Genomic DNA, 24,926 nt, shown 5'->3' with positions numbered 1-24,926 from the left:
ATCACTAGTTAGAAGAGCTAATATTCGGTATTTGGAATCAACAATCAAGAAAAATGTTTTCCAACGATAAATTCATACTAAATCGAAGCGAACGAGAATGTTTTATGCTATAACATTTGAATTTACCACCTGTGGGAGCTTACGAACGTTGACGGCACTTCTTACAGAAAACGACCATATAATGATAGCTGTGTGGTACCAACTAAATATTTGTCAAATACACCTTTAATTAGCGGTTGCATGTTATGTTTAACATTACAAATGGTAGATTACAAATAGTATAACATGGGAAAAATATGTTTTACGTCAACTTTTATGTTTTGAGCGAGTTATCCAATGTTGAACGCCAAAATGATCCGTCACTGTGGGTGATCCGTAACTGTGTAGGCATGGTACATAACATTGTACGGTTGCTATACAACGCAAGTTCGACGAGCCAACATATTTGAATGCACGAATATGTTCCTACAAAATGATTGGCCGTGGTTCGTGCACATATTACACACTTCGCGCAAATATACGTGCAACTTGCACAAATGTTCGTGCATTGCACGCACTGTGTAATCAAAGCTTAAGGAAAGTAACCATTATGTTGAAGGTTCTGAATCCTGGCTTATGACATATCAATGAATATACAATTCAAGTCACAAGAAGGATGATTCAAAACGTTTATGAATGTAGAGTTGTTCTGCATACTCGATTCCCTTGGAAGTGACCTTTAGCCAATATGGTTATTAATCCTACACACTTAAATTATTTTTTGCAATTCCTCATCGTAATAGGCTGTTTTTCATCACGCCAATCTGTCATGAAACGGCCTACTTTCCTGTACTGAAGTATGCAGTGCGGGAATAGTCATTACGCAAATGAAACCAGTGCTGTAATGATTCATTACGCAACGCTTTCTCTTTACGCAACTGTTTTGAGTTGCGTAATGAATCATAACACAATATTTTTTCAGAAATCGTAAAATAATGTGGAATGCATTCCGATATAATTTCTGATACCCTCAAGTGGTCTTCTACGAAATTGCAAAAAATGTTGTACGTAACACGTTGCAAAACTCTTTTTTTTTTTTTTTTTTTATTTATAAATTTTAATTAGTATCATTCCAAATATTACATTCATTTCTTATATCTAGGTGTTCTGTGTTATTTGACAACACTATCATCCTAATTTGGTAAAACAAATTTAAGATTTAATTAACATTTTGTTAACAACATATTACATTTCATTTGCCGTAGCAGTTCAGTTTTTTTTTACAGGTGAGTTGATTTCACCTGCTTATAAGAGAAAAAAAAAATGTTTTTAATATACTTAACCTAACTTAACCTAAACATATAACGCATTAATCGTGGCAATAGAAGATTGTAACGATTTTTGCCTGAAATTATTAATGATTGTATTTGACATTTGTTCCAATGTTTCAACATTGGATATTCTATGTAACTCATTGGTACTATACCAGGGAGGAAGCCTCAGAATCATTTTCAAAATTTTATTTTGAATTCTCTGCAGAGCTTTCTTCCTGGTATTACAACAGCTAGTCCATATTGGTACAGCATACAACATGGCTGACCTGAAAATTTGTTTGAATATCAACAGCTTGTTCTTAAGACAAAGTTTTGATTTTCTATTAATAAGGGGATAGAGACATTTTACATATTTATTACATTTGGCTTGAATGCCCTCAATGTGATTTTTGAAAGTTAAATTCTTATCTAGCATGAGCCCTAGATACTTAACTTCATCTGACCAATTTATTGGAACCCCTCTCATCGTGACAACATGTCTACTTGAAGGTTTCAAATAAAGAGCTTTTGGTTTATGTGGGAATATTATTAGTTGAGTTTTGGAAGCATTAGGAGAAATCTTCCATTTTTGCAAGTATGAAGAAAAAATATCCAAACTTTTTTGCAATCGACTACAGATAACACGCAGGCTTCGTCCTTTGGCGGAGAGGCCTGTGTCATCCGCAAACAAAGATTTTTGACATCCCTGAGGTAACTCAGGTAAGTCAGATGTGAAAATATTGTATAATATTGGTCCCAAAATGCTGCCTTGAGGAACACCAGCTCTTACAGGAAGTCTTTCAGATCTGGAGTTCTGATAATTAACCTGAAGTGTACGATTTGACAGATAACTTTGAATTATTCTAACAATGTATGTTGGAAAATTAAAGTTTTTTAATTTTACAATCAAACCTTCATGCCAAACACTGTCGAATGCTTTTTCTATGTCTAGAAGAGCAAGACCAGTAGAATAGCCTTCAGATTTGTTGGAACGGATCAAATTTGTTACACGTAAAAGTTGATGAGTGGTCGAATGTCCATGGCGGAATCCGAACTGTTCATTGGCAAAAATTGAATTTTCGTTGATGTGGGCCATCATTCTGTTCAAAATAACCTTTTCAAAAAGTTTACTGATGGAGGAAAGCAAACTGATTGGACGATAGCTAGAAGCTTCTGCAGGATTTTTGTCTGGTTTTAAAATTGGAACAACCTTAGCATTTTTCCATTTGTCAGGAAAATAAGCTAATTGAAAACATTTGTTAAATATATCAACTAAAAATGATAAGCTACTTTCTGGAAGTTTCTTGATGAGGATGTAGAAAATTCCATCATCGCCAGGAGCTTTCATGTTTTTGAATTTTTTAATAATAGTTCTCACTTCTTCCAAATCAGTCTCCCAGGCATTTTCGAAAACGTTCTCTTGATTGAGAATATTTTCGAACTCCTGAGTAACTTGATTTTCAATTGGACTAGTAAGTCCTAAATTAAAATTGTGCGCACTTTCAAACTGCATAGCAAGTTTTTGAGCTTTTTCGCAATTAGTTAGTAATAATTTGTTTTCCTCTTTCAATGCCGGTATTGGCTTCTGAGGTTTTTTCAAGATTTTCGATAATTTCCAAAAGGGCTTAGAGCCAGGGTCCAATTGAGAAATTTTATTTTCAAAATTTTTGTTTCTTAATTGAGCAAAACGTTTCTTGATTTCTTTCTGCAAATCCTGCCATATAATTTTCATAGCAGGATCGCGAGTGCGTTGAAATTGCCTTCTCCTCACGTTTTTAAGACGGATCAAGAGTTTAAGATCATCGTCTATAATCACGGATTCAAATTTTACTTCACATTTTGGAATTGCAATGCTCCGGGCTTCAACAATGGAATTTGTTAAAGTTTCAAGAGCATTGTCAATATCAAGTTTAGTTTCTAAAGAAATGTTAACATCAAGATTGGAGTCAACATACGTTTTATATATATTCCAGTCGGCTCGTAAATAATTGAAAGTGGAGCTGATAGGATTGAGAATCGCTTCTTGGGATATTTGAAATGTAACAGGGACATGATCAGAATCAAAATCAGCATGAGTAATCAGTTGGCTACAAAGATGACTAGAGTCGGTTAAGACCAAATCAATCGTAGATGGATTTCTAGAAGAGGAAAAACATGTGGGGCTATCAGGGTATTGAATTGAGAAATATCCTGAAGAGCACTCATCAAATAAAATTCTGCCGTTGGAATTACTTTGAGAATTATTCCATGACCGATGTTTGGCATTAAAGTCACCAATGACAAAAAATTTTGACTTATTGCGAGTCAATTTACGCAAGTCAGTTTGGAGCAAATTAACTTGCTGCCCAGAGCATTGAAAAGGCAAATAGGCAGCTATGAAAGTATATTTACCAAACTGTGTTTCAACAGAAACACCTAAAGTTTCAAAAACTTTAGTTTCAAATGACGAAAACAGTTGATGTTTTATACGCCTATGAATGATGATTGCAACTCCCCCACATGCCCCATCAAGTCGATCATTACGATAAACAAAAAAGTTAGGATCTCTTTTGAGTTTAGATCCAGGTTTTAAATACGTTTCGGTAATAACTGCTATATGCACGTTATTAACCGTAAGAAAATTAAACAGCTCGTCCACTTTTCCATTCAGAGAACGAGCATTCCAATTTAAAATATTTAAATTATTATTTGGATCCATTAGAAAAACGTAATCCAATAACAATTTGATTTGTAAATTTTACACCTACTTGGACTGCTTCAGTCATAGTGGTGGCTTTGAACATTGCATCAATCATTAGATTCAATTGTTCAGTTAGAAAATTAAAATCAGAGGCAGACATGTCATGTGATTTCCCATTGGAATTTCCAGTAGACGAAGAAGCGGAGTTACCTGTGGCGGTAGGGTTTTTTCCATTTGATTTGAAACAATTAGAATGGGTACCCATGGATCGAACAGGGGAATTCGAATTTCCTGCTACGATATCGGCAAAGGATTTACCGTGGGTAGATACATTCGAAATAGAAAAATTCGAACGGCTACCCGACGGATTAAAATTAGTTTGTGAATGAGCATGATTATGATTTTCCTGATGGGTATGATTCATGATCAAGCGATCGTTAACTGAAAAATGAGCATTGTTCGATACTCTACCAGGCAAATTCCGGAAACGACCGTTATCGTAACGGATATTATCTTTCATCTGCCTGGCACGAGCCTCAATGACCTTTTTGCGTGAAGGACAATTCCAAAAATTGGACTTATGGTTAGCCCCGCAATTACAACATATGAATTTGGTGGTATCTTCCTTCACTGGACAGACGTCTTTGGCGTGAGAAGAACCTCCGCAAATCATGCATTTAGCATCCATGCGACAATTTTTTGTACCATGACCCCACTTTTGGCACCGACGGCACTGAGTGGGGTTCTGGTAATTTCCTCCAGGTTTCTGGAAATGTTCCCATGTCACACGGACATCAAACAAAAGTTTTGCTTTTCCTAAAGCTTTAATATTATTTAGTTCTTTTTTGTTAAAGTGAACTAAATAAAATTCTTGAGAAAGCCCTTTCCGAACAATGCCAGATTGGGTTCTCTTTTTCATAATGATTACTTGGACTGGGGAAAATCCAAGTAAATCATTTATTCCATTTTTGATCTCTTCAGGTGATTTATAGTCACTTGAGAGACCTTTCAAGACAACTTTGAACAAACGTTCAGTTTTGTCGTCATAAGTAAAAAATTTGTGCTTCTTCTCTTCAAGATGTTTGAGAAGAAGCTCACGATCTTTAAGAGTTTCCGGCAAAACGCGACAGTCTCCTTTCTTTGCGATTTGGAAGGAAACCTTGATTCCCCTAATGGAGTTCAAGATCTCCTGCCTAAATCCCCCAAATTCGGAACAACTGACCACGATAGGCGGCACTCTTTGCTTCCTCACTTGAATCAAAGAGCCTGGGCTAGAGGCTGCTTCGATTTGGTGTTCGGAAAATTTGTCTAGAGCATCGAACTGATTACTCATTTCGATACAATTATTCATTTCACCCTTGGAAGAAAGTTCGCATTCCGGGGAAGCGTCCTTTCTTCCATTCTTGCCACGTGTAGTGACAGTTTTAAAACCCACTTTTTTGGAAGGAAGTAGTGAATTCAGAGATTCACCCTTCCTTTTGTTTGTTGTTGATACCATGTTTAATTAAAAAAACGAAAGAAGACGTGACCTTCGAAAGGTTTTTTCCCAAGACGGTGTCCAAGAAGGATTACCACCGCTAGCTTTCGCCAACGGGTCCAACGAAAAATCGAAGGCACGGGTCCAAACAAGGATCGTAAAGGGATCAATAGTAGAAAAAATAGTACTGAAAAGTACTGTTTTAGTAGCACTGAAAAGTACCGTTTTTAATTTTAGCACTGAAAAGTACTGTTTTTGTAGCACTGAAAAGTACTGTTTTATTGCTTTAGGTAGTTTTTAAGAAAACTTCCAAGAGCAGAGAGAATTCGTGTACGCACAGCACGAAGGTACGATGCGCACTGCCGTTGCAAAACTCAATTTTTACAGCACTCGACGTAATTATCCTACTCGGCAAGCCTCGTAGGATAAATTTACGACTCGTGCTGTAAAAATCATCATTCTGCAACTTGTTCCGTAAACTACTATTACGGATTCCTGCGAAATCTCAACAGCTGAACAGTTCGGTGGATGACTTTGTTACGTAATGGGTTGTTCCGGATACCTGGATCCCCGAGGGAAGCGACCATCATATTGGCAGGTTAAGGTGAAGCAGTTTGGAATCAACTTCTAAGAATGCAGTGAAACTTCAAAGGCACAAATCTAGCGAAAAAAGCATCTAACAACTGTGCACTACAGTTGAATCGCGTTATAACGACATCGCAAGGGACCGTCGCAATAGAGAAAAGTCGTTATAAAGAATGGTTATGACATCGAAATGGGACCGAAAAATGTCGCTATAGAGAGCGTTTGTCATTATAAAAGTTGTCGTTATAACGAGCTTCGACTGTAATTTCATTAGATGACGGCTGAAACACGGATTTTGAAATTGAAAACTTTGGTCTAATTTTACGTTAGGCACGTAAGCGTTAATCTCGTTTGTGCATGCAGGATTCTTCGTCTGGTTTCTAAATGTGCGATTCAAAATACATCCAAGAGGTCAAATTATTACAATGAATGTTCTTCAAGTAACATTCTAATTGGTTTTCTAATTTGTGTCGGACAATTTTTCGGCCACCCATTTGCCATAATCCGATCCAAGATTACTGCGTTCCAAAGTTAAGCCAGTAACTTAATTCTTTTTAATTAAAACCCTCCTAACGCTAACGACGCTGTAACGACCGATGCTTGAGAAATTAATTTCCTCGCACACATTCACATTAACGGTTCGTGAGCTACCTGTCTAGGTACTTGCTGACTACTGGGTTGGCATTTGGAAATATTCGACCAGGAGATAAACATTCCGAGAACGCTCCGAGGACCCTTCGGGACCTTAGTCTCCCTCCCCAATTGTTCACAGGTGAATTTATTCGAGATCGTCCATTGCAGTACTATGGCCCCGCGTGGAGTTTGCTCGTGAAACTAGGAGTGGATATTTATTTTCTGCCTGGAGCTCCATTGCTGGGTGTTCTCGTTTAGAAGTTTAGTTAGGTATGCAGCGGCGACGACAAGAATGGAAAAGGTAATGAGCAAATAACATAACTCTTGGCATATTAGACTAGGGACATTCTTCCCTTTGGCTTTACGTATGTTGTCTTCGATATTAGCGTTAAATTTCGGCAAAAATTCCGGATCAAGCTTTAACCTTTTTGCTGTCAGCATCGTTTTGTTATTGCACAAAATTCGGGAACCACGAGAATTTTAAAAAAGGTTGAAGTTCCATATCATCTGGTCCGACATATTCAAATAAATAATACCTAATTGAGCAATCCAATTGAGCAATCCAATTGAGCAATCCAAATCCAATCCAAATCCAATCCAAATCCAATCCAAATCCAATCCAATCCAAATCCAATCCAAATCCAATCCAAATCCAATCCAAATCCAATCCAAATCCAATCCAAATCCATCCATCCAATCCAAATCCAATCCAAATCCAATCCAAATCCAATCCAAATCCAATCCAAATCCAATCCAAATCCAATCCAAATCCAATCCAAATCCAATCCAAATCCAATCAATCCATCGAAATCCAATCCAAATCCAATCCAAATCCAATCCAAATCCAATCCAAATCCAATCCAAATCCAATCCAAATCCAATCCAAATCCAATCCAAATCCAATCCAAATCCAATCCAAATCCATCCAATCCAATCCAAATCCAATCCAAATCCAATCCAAATCCAATCCAAATCCAATCCAAATCCAATCCAAATCCAATCCAAATCCACCAATCAATCCAAATCCAATCCAAATCCAATCCAAATCCAATCCAAAATCCAATCCAAATCCAATCCAAATCCAATCCAATCCAATCCAAATCCAATCCAAATCCAATCCAAATCCAATCCAAAATCCAATCAAATCCAATCCAAATCCAATCCAAATCCAATCCAATCAATCCAATCCAATCCAATCCAATCCAAATCCAATCCAAATCCCAATCCAAATCCAATCCAAATCCATCAATCCAATCCAAACCATCCATCCAATCCAAATCCAATCCAAATCCAATCCAAATCCAATCCAAATCCAATCCAAATCCAATCCAAATCCAATCCAAATCCAATCCAAATCCAATCCAAATCCAATCCAAATCCAATCCAAATCCAATCCAATCCAATCCAAATCCAATCCAAATCCAATCCAAATCCAATCCAAATCCAATCCAAATCCAATCCAAATCCAATCCAAATCCAATCCAAATCCAATCCAAATCCAATCCAAATCCAATCCAAATCCAATCCAAATCCAATCCAAATCCAATCCAAATCCAATCCAAATCCAATCCAAATCCAATCCAAATCCAATCCAAATCCAATCCAAATCCAATCCAAATCCATCCAAATCCAATCCAAATCCAATCCAAATCCAATCCAAATCCAATCCAAATCCAATCCAAATCCAATCCAATCCAATCCAAATCCAATCCAAATCCAATCCAAATCCAATCCAAATCCAATCCAAATCCAATCCAAATCCAATCCAAATCCAATCCAAATCCAATCCAAATCCAATCCAAATCCAATCCAAATCCAATCCAAATCCAAATCCAATCCAAATCCAATCCAAATCCAATCCAAATCCAATCCAAATCCAATCCAAATCCAATCCAAATCCAATCCAAATCCAATCCAAATCCAATCCAAATCCAATCCAAATCCAATCCAAATCCAATCCAAATCCAATCCAAATCCAATCCAAATCCAATCCAAATCCAATCCAAATCCAATCCAAATCCAATCCAAATCCAATCCAAATCCAATCCAAATCCATCCAAATCCAATCCAAATCCAATCCAAATCCAATCCAAATCCAATCCAAATCCAATCCAAATCCAATCCAATCCATCAATCCAATCCAAATCCAATCCAAATCCAATCCAAATCCAATCCAAATCCAATCCAAATCCAATCCAAATCCAATCCAAATCCAATCCAAATCCAATCCAAATCCAATCCAAATCCAATCCAAATCCAATCCAAATCCAATCCAAATCCAATCCAAATCCAATCCAAATCCAATCCAAATCCAATCCAAATCCAATCCAAATCCAATCCAAATCCAATCCAATCCAATCCAAATCCAATCCAAATCCAATCCAAATCCAATCCAAATCCAATCCAAATCCAATCCAAATCCAATCCAAATCCAATCCAAATCCAATCCAAATCCAATCCAAATCCAATCCAAATCCAATCCAAATCCAATCCAAATCCAATCCAAATCCAATCCAAATCCAATCCAAATCCAATCCAAATCCAATCCAAATCCAATCCAAATCCAATCCAAATCCAATCCAAATCCAATCCAAATCCAATCCAAATCCAATCCAAATCCAATCCAAATCCAATCCAAATCCAATCCAAATCCAATCCAAATCCAATCCAAATCCAATCCAAATCCAATCCAAATCCAATCCAAATCCAATCCAAATCCAATCCAAATCCAATCCAAATCCAATCCAAATCCAATCCAAATCCAATCCAAATCCAATCCAAATCCAATCCAAATCCAATCCAAATCCAATCCAAATCCAATCCAAATCCAATCCAAATCCAATCCAAATCCAATCCAATCCAATCCAAATCCAATCCAAATCCAATCCAAATCCAATCCAAATCCAATCCAAATCCAATCCAAATCCAATCCAAATCCAATCCAAATCCAATCCAAATCCAATCCAAATCCAATCCAAATCCAATCCAAATCCAATCCAAATCCAATCCAAATCCAATCCAAATCCAATCCAAATCCAATCCAAATCCAATCCAAATCCAATCCAAATCCAATCCAAATCCAATCCAAATCCAATCCAAATCCAATCCAAATCCAATCCAAATCCAATCCAAATCCAATCCAAATCCAATCCAAATCCAATCCAAATCCAATCCAAATCCAATCCAAATCCAATCCAAATCCAATCCAAATCCAATCCAAATCCAATCCAAATCCAATCCAAATCCAATCCAAATCCAATCCAAATCCAATCCAAATCCAATCCAAATCCAATCCAAATCCAATCCAAATCCAATCCAAATCCAATCCAAATCCAATCCAAATCCAATCCAAATCCAATCCAATCCAATCCAAATCCAATCCAAATCCAATCCAAATCCAATCCAAATCCAATCCAAATCCAATCCAAATCCAATCCAAATCCAATCCAAATCCAATCCAAATCCAATCCAAATCCAATCCAAATCCAATCCAAATCCAATCCAAATCCAATCCAAATCCAATCCAAATCCAATCCAAATCCAATCCAAATCCAATCCAAATCCAATCCAAATCCAATCCAAATCCAATCCAAATCCAATCCAAATCCAATCCAATCCAAATCCAATCCAAATCCAATCCAAATCCAATCCAAATCCAATCCAAATCCAATCCAAATCCAATCCAAATCCAATCCAAATCCAATCCAAATCCAATCCAAATCCAATCCAAATCCAATCCAAATCCAATCCAAATCCAATCCAAATCCAATCCAAATCCAATCCAAATCCAATCCAAATCCAATCCAAATCCAATCCAAATCCAATCCAAATCCAATCCAAATCCAATCCAAATCCAATCCAAATCCAATCCAAATCCAATCCAAATCCAATCCAAATCCAATCCAATCCAAATCCAATCCAAATCCAATCCAAATCCAATCCAAATCCAATCCAAATCCAATCCAAATCCAATCCAAATCCAATCCAAATCCAATCCAAATCCAATCCAAATCCAATCCAAATCCAATCCAAATCCAATCCAAATCCAATCCAAATCCAATCCAAATCCAATCCAAATCCAATCCAAATCCAATCCAAATCCAATCCAAATCCAATCCAAATCCAATCCAAATCCAATCCAAATCCAATCCAAATCCAATCCAAATCCAATCCAAATCCAATCCAAATCCAATCCAAATCCAATCCAAATCCAATCCAAATCCAATCCAAATCCAATCCAAATCCAATCCAAATCCAATCCAAATCCAATCCAAATCCAATCCAAATCCAATCCAAATCCAATCCAAATCCAATCCAATCCAAATTGACGGAAGTCTTTCCCTGAGATAGTCAAGACACATTGTACTAGATGTCACTACGCTTACGGCTACTGGTGCTCCTTTAGCGTTTCAGTTGCTGTCTCTTAATTAAATTTCAGAAAAGTTATTGATAGCACCTTTTAATGAGGTGGTGACGACGATAGCTGGGTTGGCTTTGTTTCGATCCCAAACGGGAACGACAGACAGACAGACCCGCTTTTGATTATGCTTTCCCGTAAGTTGGTTGGAATGCTGTGTTAATTGCACGAAGCCTTTTGGCAAAATTCCCGCCGTCAAAAATATTTCTCGCTCCAACGTTATACTAGGTATTTTGTATTTCGGGAGGCTTGGCAGGATTCGTCGCTCGTAGCATAAGCTTTGGCTCGTGTGTAGATGATCATGATCTGCTTCATTTCCCACAGGGCTGTCATCTCTTTTCCGTTTGAATTTCGGCCGTCGACAATGGCGTTGTATTCGTTGTTGTCATTGTCGGATCACCTTTCCAAATACTCTTACTGTTCTAAATCCCACCGTGTGGTGGCAGGCTCGGGGCAACTTGACTCTCGTACCTACCGTTGGAAGTTAATGAGAAACGATTATTGCTACGAGCTGTGGGGGGAAAAGCCAAAATTGTCGTCGCGCCAAATGAGCGACAAAAATGCTTTCAATGTTTTCCCTTCTCATTTATTTGGACCATTTCCAATGGCGGTATTGTCCCATGGAAACATGGGCGTTGCCGGGATTTATGTCACGAGGGAGAAGGGGAGGCTAAAGACTTTAAAGGTTATTCCACATATTTTTCGTAAAAAGTTCCATTTTTGACATAATTTGTGTCCTGCTTTAACAATCATTGTACATTATCTGGTGAAACTCAGCAAGGTAACACCAAAATGCTTTCGAAGACAATTTACCAGGGAAAATACTAGACGGAGAAGCCTTCCTTAGCCGAGTGGTTAGAGTCCACGGGGTTCAATTCTCGATCGGTCTAGGATCTTTTCGTAATGGAAATTTCCTTGACTTTCCTGGGCATAGCGTATCATCGTAATTGCCACACGATATACGAATGCGAAAATGACAAATTTGGCAAAGAAAGCTCACAGTTAATTACTGTGAAGTGCTCATAAGAACACTAAGCTGAGAAGCAGGCCCTGTCCCAGAGATATCTCTAAAGAGTTTATTTCGAGATAATTATTAGTTTGGTTATTTAGTTTGCTAGATTTTTGACATAATCATATATTGAAAAATTCTCCACATAGCAGTATATTCATTTTTCATTCAACTTGAGTGGGCGGAGGGATACTGCTCCCACTGGCTCCACCCATGCATGGAAACCCATGGACCTATTACACATAAGCATTGGTTCATTCATGGCTATAATACAAGGTAAAATGGGGTCGCAACGACATGAATAACCGTCATGTCTATCGTCGCGTCGCGTCGTTGGGGAAGACTGGTAGCTAGCTATTGGGATGCGTTTTGTTATATAGGACGACTTTTTTTTGTGTCATGCCGTGTAATCGGTACTTACAGTCGTCGTGCAGAATGCTGATGCGCTTATCGCCAGTAACGCGATTCATGCCCGCCGACAGGATTTCGTTGGGACCTTTTCGCCACAGAACGGTGTCATTGTTGTAGGGGGTCATTACCACGCAGGTCAGCAGCGCGTCTTCACCTTCATGAACCACCGAAGGGCCACCGGTTCCTGTGGAAAAAAAAGGTTGGTGGGAATGAAAATTAACGGTTATTGGTGTTTAGTTGATGCAAAGGTAACATTACAGTAGAAATGAAAGGGTCAGAATATCAAATTGTGGTTCTCTTAAAATACACGTTAAACTACCGGGACTGCATTTAACTTAATATAATTAGCATGTGTACATGGATATATAAGATTCCAATAATTTTTGCTGAAATCTATTGATAGTTATGCTCTCATGGTTGTACGTTGGATGTTCAGTGTAATTCATTAGTGTTTTATCACAGCAGCAGCTTCTGCATGGATTCATTTCCAAAATTCTCCAAACCTTTTTTCTGGTTTTACATTTCTTGATAAGAATGTGAAAAAAAAACCATAATCGCAAAGGGCTTTAATATTTTTGATTTTTTTTTTCCATTAACAGTTCTCGCTTCTTCCAAATCAGTCCCTTTTTCGACAACGTTTCCTTTGATCGAGAATAGTTTCAAAATCTTCACCCACCTAATTTTTAATTGGATCAGTGAGACCTACATCTAAATTGTGCGCACTTCAAATTGCTTTAATGGAGGTAAAATTGCTGGTCAGTATATTGTAACAATAAATAAGCAGCTTCGAAAGTTAATTTTTCAAGATGTATTCCAAACATATCTATAGGAAATAGATTATCATCCACGGCATGTTCTGCATTGCCTCTCGAAGCTTACTTATCACATATTCTAGGTAAATCTCATGGATGGCGAACATGAACTAGAAAAATTGCGAGGATTAGCCCCATGAAACCCTGCGACAACATAGGGATGGATGACCTGAAGATGTAAGTCGCGCTGCTCAATTCAGAGTGAGGAGGCAGCCTCAGATAGCAAGGACGAAGGACAGAGACGAAGCCAGCATTCGAACGGAACATCCAGCTTAGTAAGTGTAGTAATGTGCTATTGGATTAGATCAGAGTAGGCCATGCTTGAGCATGGTGACATGAAGGTTCATAATAAAACATTGTAATTCATCACTCTGATGACGGAAGATGTATTTTCACTTTGCTACATTGGCGACGATTGTTGGAACGGATTCCATTTTGAGTGTGCGGTTCATAGATTTGTGCACAAGAATCTTGAAAATTGGCTGTATGCTGTTCGGAGGAACGCCTGACGAAATTACGGATAAGGGTAACAGGAAAATTATTGCGATACAGATTTTGTGCTGCGTATGATTGGAACGTATCTGGAACCGGAAAAAAATGTAGGTAGACACAGTTTTATTTGTTTCATGTTAACTTTTGAGTTGTTTTGACAGCCGGCAGTATGTCAAATTTAAAAACATTCAGAAATTTTATTTTGAATGATTTTCCTGTCGTGATTCGCGATCCCAATTACAGTTAATTGAACTAAAAAAAATAGTCCAGGTTTTTTTTAACGAAGTTTCATTCAATGTATCTAGATGTTATCCAATTTAAAATTAAAGATTTTAAAAAGCGAAGGGAGAGAGAAAATAATATTAATAAAATATACAATTTGCCAAGCAATTTCTAGTTCTAATTTTTATGGAAAGTTTCTTGATTATTCCTCATTGTTGGGTTTCTTATATTAATTATATTGATATATTAAGACATATTGATTAATTAAGACAGTGTGGTTTTGAAATAGCCATGGAGAATGGCGTATAATAGCCATTAATCATAGTGATAAAATCAAATACTTGATGTCATTGATAAATTAAAAATGTAAAGTGAATCAATTCAATTCAATTAAAAATGTAAAATGAATCAATCAAACAAACAAAGAAGGGGGTTTCTGTAGTATGAAACGTTGGAAACACTTGAATGGTTTTGTTATGAACATAATAGTTATGAAAAGGCACCAGTTTTATTTAAACGTTACTTCTTCTGCGACGATAAACTCATGAAATAACGAAAGAACATTTATAATGTGCGATTTATGATTTTTCATCATAGGATAGATGTCCTGACAATTTAAAGCATTCCTCATGGAAGTTGTTCATGAAACACAGTTTTTGCATAGTATCCATTATTGCGTGTTTTGGCGTCACTTATTTGATTTTTACAACGAAGGCAGAAAAGGAGTATTTATTTATTTTATTAATTTAAAGCAATATAATTTACATTTCAATCATGAGCTTTATTATTATTTCATTCAAATTATTATGTGTTCTGAAGAAAATTTTAGTTGTTATTGAAATATGCATCTAGAATTACATCAGAATAAAAAAAAACAACGGAACTAAGATTATTGAAACATTTAAACATTTGCATTTAAAAGCAAATGAAGCAGTAGAAAAAAAAATCTGATTGCCAGTAACAGCATTTCTGAAAAAAATCTGTCGACTAAGGAAAATATCAAAATAAGAAAGACACCAAAGCGACTAGTTCAACACTATTTCTTTTATAATGGACAATATATTTAGTTAACGTTCTAAAACTAAATAGCGACTTTCTAACGTTTGAAATCTTTTTGAAATTGTTTAATTCTAAAGTTAGAAAACATTCAATGTATAGTAGTAGTGGTGTCATATTTGAATGTATTGTACGTTTTGTTTACGAATAGATTTTCGAGAATATTTGCAACGTGGAGAAAAAAAATATTCACACGTCTGTTTATATGGCAGTTTAGCAGAAGCACGCACCTTGCATTCAATGCACAATCCAACAGTGTGCGTTACAAATGCGTTAAATGTTTGTTTTGGTAGCTAGTGTGCCATCCAATATATGGCATGGTGTGATAATATTTTGATGTGACAAACTTATTTAGGTGTGAGTCTGTTGGAGGGCAAAATCCTCAACAGCTTTCATAATATTACCCTTGCGTTATTCAAAGAAAGAAAGTTTAATTTAAAAAAGGCTTACAATTTTTTATCAAACCTGCTGAAGGTATTAATTTGGACCATTAGTAAATTCAACTTAAAAGAAATTATCAAGAAATGTACATGACTCAATCATGTGATTATAAATAATTCGTAAACTCGTGAATACGTTAAGAAGGTGAATAAGGCTACCAAATACAAATTCAAAGAAATTAAGAATTTAAAGAGAGTTGAATTTAAAATAAAAAAAAAGAGAGGCTGGCGTTAAAAAAAAAAGAGAGTGAATCAGCCTGCGAATACAGAGCATGACAAGACAGATGTAAAATAGCTTGACAACGGAATAATTATGCTGTCTATGGTCAAACAACAACAAATTGCTGAGAATTAAGAGATTACTGCTACATATATGATTTGTAATGTAGTTCAAGGCTACATATATATTAGGAAATTAGTCCATTTTTGCAAACGAAATGAAAGATTGGAAGAAAATATTCGTTCCATTTCAAGAATAACATGAAGGAATATAATACACTAGCAAGTTATTTATGTTGATAAGCAGAGAGTAAAGGGAATACATTAAGTAATTCCGGTATACGTCTCCTTATGAAACGAAGAGGATAAACCTGGTCCGTTTCTGTAACAAGAACGTAGGGAGTTTGTTGAAATTCGGCCCATTTCTGAAAAGTAATGAAGGAATAAAACAAATCGTCCGGTCCGCTCTTGGAGAAAAAGAAGAGAGTAAAGAGAACATTTTTCATGATTCTGGTCTACTTCTCCATAAGAAATGAAGAGGATGAAATTATCCTGGTCCATTTCTGTAACAAGAACGAAGGGAGTTTGTTGAAATTCGGCCCATTTGTGAAAAGAAATGAAGGAATAAAACAAATCGTCCGGTCCGCTCTTAGAGAAAAAGAAGAGAGTAAAGAGAACATTTTGCATGATTCTGGTCTACTTCTCCATAAAAAATGAAGAGGATGAAATAGTCTTGGTTCATTTCCGGTAAAAGAACGCAGGGCGGTCGTGAAAATTCGGCGCTGTTCGAAAGAGAATAGTAAAAATGAAACGTATCATCCGACCCGTTTCTTTATAAAGAAAACGATAAAAATAATAGAAACGTGTGTTAAACACCTAATAAACGCAAGATTTCAGCCTGAAATTGAGAAGATTGGATGTAGGAGATCCACCTCAGTCCTTCTGGCAGTCCGGTCTATTATGAGATGTAGGAAATATTTTTTTCAGTACATCTATGATAAAGGGACATGCAATGGAAATAAAAGTACAGTTTGGTACTACACAAATGAAGTTTATTCATATTGTATATCTAGCAGTACTAATTCATATAAAAATGTTCATTTATCTATTTTTGTTAACATTTTTCGTAGTTTCAAAGGTATAGTGCGGCATGGATTGTTTAAAGCATTTTAAGCGAACCTCTTTTACAACAATCAAGAACGGATAATGGACAAGATCAAGCATGCTTGCATAGTTGCATGAATTGAAACGGTAATGTAAAATAAATAATTTAGCAATACAAGAAAAGAACGAAGTAACTCAATGCAGCTAAGTATACTTTCAGTTTTAACTTATTGATGCTATATGTTTAATAATTAATTCCTTTTGCGTTTAGAGACCATTGGTGGTGTGACGAGATACGCACAGTTTTAAACTCATCAGTACAAGGAGGAAAAACTCGAGGATATGGTGCTGTATGCTTTCCGGCAGAGATCAACAATATTTCAAGCAATGAAACATTTATGAAGACCATTCATATATTATAGAAAGAAAATCAGTATTGACTGTTCAGTAGTTTTTAAGCTAGATAAAACTATTGATTCACATTTATGGAAAAAAGGAGAGAGGTAGTAATGTGCTATTGGATTAGATCAGAGTAGGCCATGCTTGAGCATGGTGACAGGAAGGTTCATAATAAAACATTGTAATTCATCACTCTGAAGACGGAAGATGTATTTTCACTTTGCTACAGTAAGTCGAATAGCTTCAAGGAGCTTCATCGAGTTACAGCCGCAAATCTTCAGGGTAACGCATCTCGGGCCTTCCACAGAAGCTGAAATGAGTATAGACAAGCTGAAGGCATTCGCCACCAACAATGTGCGATTAAAACTGAAGAAGCGACCGCCTATGACCGAAAAATTATCAACGATGCGTTGGTAGAAGTAGCTAAGCATCTGAAAATGATGAAAGTCTCCGGTCTTTATGGGAAAACGAACGTGGCACTGACAGATACGATCGTGATTTTTTTCCTTCAGTCGTTACGTTCCAACTGGGACAGAACCTGCTGGTCGGTTTAGTCGAAAGAATTTACAACCCGAATATCCTTGACCGGTGGAATTCGAATCCACGACCCCTAGCTTGATTTTGCTGACTAGCTGCACGTTTACCTGTACAACTATTTTGTCCCCACTATAGTGATATACAGGAACATATTTAGGAACATGCCGCAGAAGTATCTGGACATAGTCTTCTGTTCAGAAATGTTGAAAAAAAAAAAAGAACGGTGGACATGGATATAGAAGCTTATTATCCAGCCTCGTTTAGGCACGTATACCTGTTGGAAATGCTTGAGTAATTCTTAACAAAAAAACATCTTTCAAAGACTGATGAAATGTACGAGTGAGCGTGGGTTATAGGGTAAACAGGTGTAATACGCCCCCCTTAAGGAAAAACCGCTCTATCACAGTAGCAAATGCATTACTTCTATCGTTTTGATGTCAAGGTGTTATGTTGTAAATTGGTCATGCTCTGCATGCAACTTTCTCTTGCCAGGTAGCTTCTCAAAAGAATACAAGACGTTTTTTTTGTAAACGGTCTGAATTTTGACGTATAAAAACAAACCGGGCAATATGCTCCTCCCACAAAAGAACGTTCCACAGCGTTGTACAAATGCTCGAAGAGAAATTCCACCACTTGCTAAGCTTAACAGGGTTCATTGGCAGTCATCTTCCGGAAAAAGTTTTTGTAATAAGTACAATAGTAAATGAAGGGCTTCATTTACAACGAGGCTTATTTATCGGTTTAGAAATTTTACGCCAAAAAGCTGATACTCGATATTTTTGAAACATCTATTGGTTTTTCATACTTCTCGAAGATCTAATATGTACATCATATTTTTTTTCGTGGATATTTAAGACATGTAACCATGTTTACGTGTTAAAGAAGCCTCAATCCTTTGAAAATGGAATGGGGCGTATAGCCCGGTTGGGGCGCATTATCCCGATTTACCCTACAAGATGCAATGAGGATTCCGCAAAAGTGGATACAGTTCTTCAAATCGCTGGATATACATTGAAATAGAAACGAAAAGGAAATCGATACTCCCCCATAGAGTCGTGAAGGCGCATTCGAGATCACCAGCTGTTAAGTACAGTACCGCAGTGTTGCATAGAATGAGGCTTTACACCGTTCTTAAATACTAACAGTTAACGCAAGAGGCCAAAAGTACAGACAAACCTTTCAAACATTCAGTTTCTCGCACTGGCTGCCTAGCGGCGACACTGATGTTTGTATTCCACTCATTGATCGCGCTACACTCGGTTCTCAATTTTCTCAAACTTCCCACACAAGCGCATGGAAGAAGGGTAGTCGAGAACTGTCAAAACGTATGGACAATATTTGAAAACGTGAACTACTTGCAATTTGGAAACTGAATCGAAAAAGTGGTGATTAGAAATCAAGCGTAATATGAGTATATTACTTTCTGTGTGTAGTTCGTCTTCCGTGATGCTGATTTTGATTTTGTTTTTACTAACACTGAAAAAGAGCCATCTGTTGCCTTTTCAGTTTTAAATATCGCCCTTTTATCTGTGTTACTCTCAGATTCTGCTTAGTGTACAACACACGAAGGACGCGAAGTGCCCACGAAGGTGAAGACCGATGATTTTGCGGACGACATATCTGGTGCTGGAAGTGATGCCAGAAAATGTGGAGTTGTCGGTGGCGGAAACAATAAACTCAACAGAGTGCTGGATGAACGGAGTTAATTTGCAGATATACCATCACAAAACGGAGTTGTCGTTATCCTAAAGTGACCAGCAGTAGTGGAAAACGGCGAACATGTTCATGCGTTACAGTAAAAAGCTACCGCAACGAACACCAACACTGTAGAGAGCATCGCGTCATTTTATTTGCACATGCCCTCATGCACTCACTCATCCAGATTTCACGTAATAATTCTACGATGACGCTATATCGGTAAATTTTCTTAACTCGTAATTCAGTATCAGTGTTGAAAGCACGGTGCTCAACCGTAACCAAAAGCGTAGGCAAAAAAAGTTAGCTTAGCTCTAAAACAAGTAACAAAATCCTATCCCTTTGAAGGAATAATATAACCGAAACGTCGGATAAAGGAGCCTAACACGTTTTGGATTATCATCAAGACTGCAAATCCGTGAGCAAATTGGTTGCTGTTGATTCGTGAGCATGTGAGCGTGGCTCCTGCGTAACTTTGATTCATTCTGCGTCAACGGCATGATGCTTCCCACCTGAGAATTTCCACCTTTGGTGACCAGACGTCTCGGTTTTTGCGGGACAGTCCCGTGTTTAGACCATTCGTCCAGCGCTGAAAAGTATCCCGCGAAAAGTCCTGCATCAAATCAATGAATGTCCTGCATTTCAGAAGCGGTTATATGAATATATCGCTCCCTTGACGCTACAACTAGATAACTCGAAAATCTAAACTTCGAACTATTCAACGTTGAAAGTTTGACCGTTTCACAAGTGATTGAAAAGTAATCTTCGACTTGGTAACTTTGAATCATACGCCTATGATCTGTGAATATGGAATTCTAAAGATGGGTGCCGATGGTTTCAGTGAGAATTGCTCTGATATTGATTCAACACCGTTCGATATTAGTGTTCTTAAAGGTTGAATTGCTTGTGTATTAAAAATATAGAAATACCCGGAAATATTGTTTGCATGTGTGTACAGGCTCGGTTCTAGTATGAACGTGATGTTAGAATAAGAAGTAGATTATGCGTAACCTGTTTTTAGTGGTAGCCTTCAAATTCAATATGTTGAGTGTTAACAATGTGAATACCCCATTCTACTACCTAAAATCAAGATGGTGCCAAAATCTAAGATGGCCGCCAGACATTTTCACTTAAAATAACATACCTATTCTTCAGTCGACTCAAAGGAAGTTTGAAAACTTGTTTCTTTGTTGTGCAAAACATGATGTTCTCATTGATTGCACTCGCCATATACGTCAACATTGAAGAACATGATTTAGAAAATCGTTGATTTCATAGAGTAAATACACAGTAAAAATCCGTTCTCGTATCTGTGAACAGCAGACGTGAACTCGTCAACAAGCAAAAATACACCGTGAACAAGATCATGTTTATGTGACCTTTGGTGGTAGTTCATGGTGTATTTTTGACAGTTCACGTTTTTCAGAACTCTATTTTGAGCGTGTACCATTGCTCACCTAGTTTTTGTAGCCTATCTTACTCAGTTTTTTCAGCTTTCGGATGGTTTATCTCAGAATTCAAAACGAGCGGTGCGCTAATGGTGAAAAACGGTTTTTCTGATAAAATTCAAAATGGGCTTCAAATTAAAGCTACATTCTTCTTCTTCTGATGGCACTAAGTTTTTTTATGTATTCCACAGAAAATATGAGACATATCACGCGAAGAAATACCTAATACTTATCGTTTTTTTCGCTGGCTGGCGAACAAAGGGTCCACCAATTTGAGAAAACCGAAAGGACCACCCTTTAGTTTTAACATATACTAGCGACCAGTGACATAAAATTGGAGTTCTAATGATGGGTGCCCATGGCGGCCTGGTTTCAGCGAGAATTGTTCTCACTCAATCTTTTCACTACATTTTTTTTATTTTAAAGGATTATTAGAGTATCTACTCAATATTTTGTCAAAATTTTCAATGGGCTATGAATTTCTGGTATTTCGAACATTATTTTTGTGACGTTTTTACTTAAGGTGAAGATAAATCGAAGTGAAACCTCAAATCTTCAAGAGTACAAATCTGAACAACCAGACATCCGTTTGAGCTTAAAACTTGATCGATTCGCTGATTAATTTTCAGCGTGAAGGTTCTCCAGATTTGTGCTTTTGATGTTTTGAGATTTGGCTTCAATGCATCTTCACTTACTGTTATAAAATTATCTGAAAATGTTGCTCATGGTTCTCCAAGAACTCTTGCTAGGAATATCTAATAATCTTGCTCTGGATTTTGTCAAATTAGGCACATCGTTCTGCCAAAAGATTTTTCATGAAGCTAATGCCTAATTAAAATTCACATTTCACACTGTTGGACACAGTTGACAAAAAAATGGAATGTCGGAGTGCTTATGATTTAATAAAAAATAATTGAACCACAAAACTTGTTATTTCAATATTAAAAAAAACAAGATATCGTCAACTTGAATCAGTACCCACAAATGGTCACCGGCTGCAACTTTGTAGAAAATCTTCGTATTTTAAACAATTTTAAATCATTTTGTTTTTTGTACTTTTTTAGAAGACAGAGCTTCTACGACATTTTTCCATGTTATGGTATTCAGCAATCGCAAGGCGTACCACACAATCAATCACGATTTGCTTGTTCGGTAATTTTTTATACTGGGTACGAATTGTTAATCATAATACATACCGAACTTTCAGCTTTTGGATTGAAAACTTCTGAAGTTCAGTAATAATTTTTACTTTTCACTGAACTACGGTAGCTGTCGGACCCAATTTTGCTACATTACCGAACAGGTCGAAAAGTCAGTAAAAACTATTACCGACTATTCAGTAGTTGATGATTTTTACTGACTTGTCGTCAAAATCAAATCAAAACAAACTAATGCGCATGCGGAAATGTGTCAAATAAGAATCTCCTACTGTAGAATCATCCGGTGCCAGGAGACACATCTTAGCTTTCATCTTGAATTCCGTTCGAAACGCATCGTGTAGTGTAATGTAAGAACTCTGAATGTTATTCAATTGGAACGAAGAACTTTATCTCGTATTCGCTTAACAGGTTGATGAACCCCTTCCATCTGACTACCAAGAACATCCGGTATTGTACGTGCGAGGAACGTTTCCGGAGGATACTACCGAAGGAGTTATTTCGTGGAGAGGTATCACGATTGGAAAAATCTGGGAGATCCGTAGTTCGGTTTGGGGCCCAGATAGCCGTAGCGGTAAACGCGCAGCTATTCAGCAAGACCAAGCTGAGGGTCTTGGGTTCAAATCCCACCGGTCGAGGATCTTTTCGGGTTGGAAATTTTCTCGACTTCCCAGGGCATAGAGTATCTTCGTACCTGCCACACGATATACACATGCAAAAATGGTCATTGGCATAGTAAGCTCTCAGTTAATAACTGTGGAAGTGGTCATAAGAACACTAAGCTGAGAGGCAGGCTTTGTCCCAGTGGGGACGTAACGCCAGAAAGAAGAAGATCCGTAGTTCCAAAACCCAGTTAAATTTTACTGGGGTCGGTAATCTGAATTGGCTGTGCAGGGTTATTTTTCCTCTTCCTTGCATTTCGTCCTCACTGGGACAGAGTTTGCTTCTCAACTTAGTGTTCTAAGAGCATTTCTACAGTTATTAACCGCGAGCTTCGTTTGCCTTAGTTGGCATTTTCATATTCGCATAGCGTGTGAAATGATACTAGATCACCAGACTGTGATGATAAGTTGAACTTTATGTGAAGTAGGCCTTCAATGAAATTTGTAAGTGAGATTGATGGTTGTTTGCTCATTTATCCCACGAAATAAAATTAAAATAGGCAATTTTTACTTTCTGCTTGTAAGCACACATAGAGATAATACTCAAAAGCAATATTGTCTGTGAGGACTAAGTTTCGTTATTTTGAAATTGTGTGTTGCAAAGTCGTCATCACTGTTAAAACGAATGATAGGCCACTCAGCCTTCAACAACTACAATTATTCCGCCTAATGATTAGGCCAATAGCAGTTTGCGTCACGATCGCGTACAGAACAATATCTTCGCATTCAGTATGCGTTATCGCCGAGAGAAGATAATCCCTATCTGCATCATCTAGTTGGAGAAGTGATACCAGTGAAAAGAAACCAGAAAAGAAAGAAAGATGGTGAGAGCTGGATCGATGGTTTGGTGACAACTGATGTTAATAATAACGGAGAAGGAAAGGAGAACCTTTTTGCTCAGCCCAAACTCATCAACGTGGGTTATTAGAACCATTTCAAGTGGTACGTTGTGTATTACTAGCTTTTGTCTTCGGGGCGGCAGTGAACCATAAGCACAGAACAGATAGCTATCCTAGAACAATTAGTAATTTTCGACTAGAGTACAAGAAAATGCGAAGATGAGTAGGCGAATAAAACATTTTTTACCCTATGGGAAATTACAGTGCAAGATATTGACGTTAGTCTCGTCTAAAATCAAGCGTGTGCTAGAATAAGGGCGAAAGTCGCATGATCGATTTCTCTTCATCGATCCTCTCTTATGTGAATAAAGGTGACAAGACGCAAGTTTGTCAGCATTTTTTCACCTCAGAACGCAAGATCGCATCGCTGGCTAGCGTCCAGAAGTGAAAAAATGCTAACAAACCCGCATCTTATCATCTTTATTCATAAAAGAGAAGATCGATGAAGAGAAATCGATCATGCGACTTTCGCCCTTATTCCAGCACACGCTTGAAATGATCTGTTTCGCTACACTGAATGAAATCTCCCGCCATACATTGAATGATTTTTTCCTCATACGAGCCCCATTCCTATATTCAGACACATTCAAGATGATTTTCATCTGCATGAAAATCATCTGTTTACAAATCACACTGAATGAAAATCATCCAATCATGGAATGAATTGTCTGTTTCCAAAAGCGATGGATAATTGAGTGATCATCATCAATGTAAACATATTGAATGAAATACCAATAAGTTATTTAAATGATTGCAAATCGAAGAGCAAGGCTTCTTAATTGTTCAACGCACATAAATATTTATTTCCACGAACTGTTTAGCTACATTAAGAGTATAATAATTATCAATCTTGAATCGACGACCATCGTGACTTGGCGTGAGGTTCCTATTTGAATAACGAGTCCTTGATCCAGCAAACAATCCTTCATCTTCAGCTACAAATGATGTTTGGTGCTCCTAAATATAATAATCAGTTGCTGCAGATAATCATAAGTCCATCAAAAAGTCCAATTACCTGTTAAATCAACTAAAAAAACTCCATACTCTGCACGCGGGAACTGTTGCAACCGTCAATTTTTACTACAATTGACAAGGATGATTTTATGTCTAGTGTCATTAGTCTTAAATATGACATTCAGAAGATAATTGAATGATTTTTGATTTGGGACATGGTGGAAATTATTATCATTTAAAATAAGCACATTATTCATTCGTGTTGTCAAAATTCAAATATCAACTTATTTTTATACGGATTCATGCTGAATGCCATCACAGAATCG

At 37.2% G+C, this 24,926-nt stretch overlaps 1 protein-coding gene across 2 annotated transcripts in view; it reads right to left on the bottom strand.

Annotated features, from left to right (window-relative positions):
- Positions 1-24,926, bottom strand: part of LOC5577230 (Ig-like and fibronectin type-III domain-containing protein 1) — a 643,389-nt gene that overhangs the window by 96,305 nt on the left and 522,158 nt on the right. For both annotated transcript variants that reach the window (XM_021851413.1, XM_021851414.1), the window contains one exon: positions 12,515-12,688. In XM_021851413.1, the coding sequence (XP_021707105.1) occupies positions 12,515-12,688 (174 nt within the window). The remainder of the gene's footprint in view (positions 1-12,514; positions 12,689-24,926) is intronic.

This window comes from Aedes aegypti, chromosome 3 (assembly GCF_002204515.2).
Source record: "Aedes aegypti strain LVP_AGWG chromosome 3, AaegL5.0 Primary Assembly, whole genome shotgun sequence".
NCBI classification, from domain to species: domain Eukaryota; kingdom Metazoa; phylum Arthropoda; class Insecta; order Diptera; family Culicidae; genus Aedes; species Aedes aegypti.
Note: the sequence above shows the minus strand (reverse complement) of the source record. Positions and strands in the feature narration are given on the sequence as shown.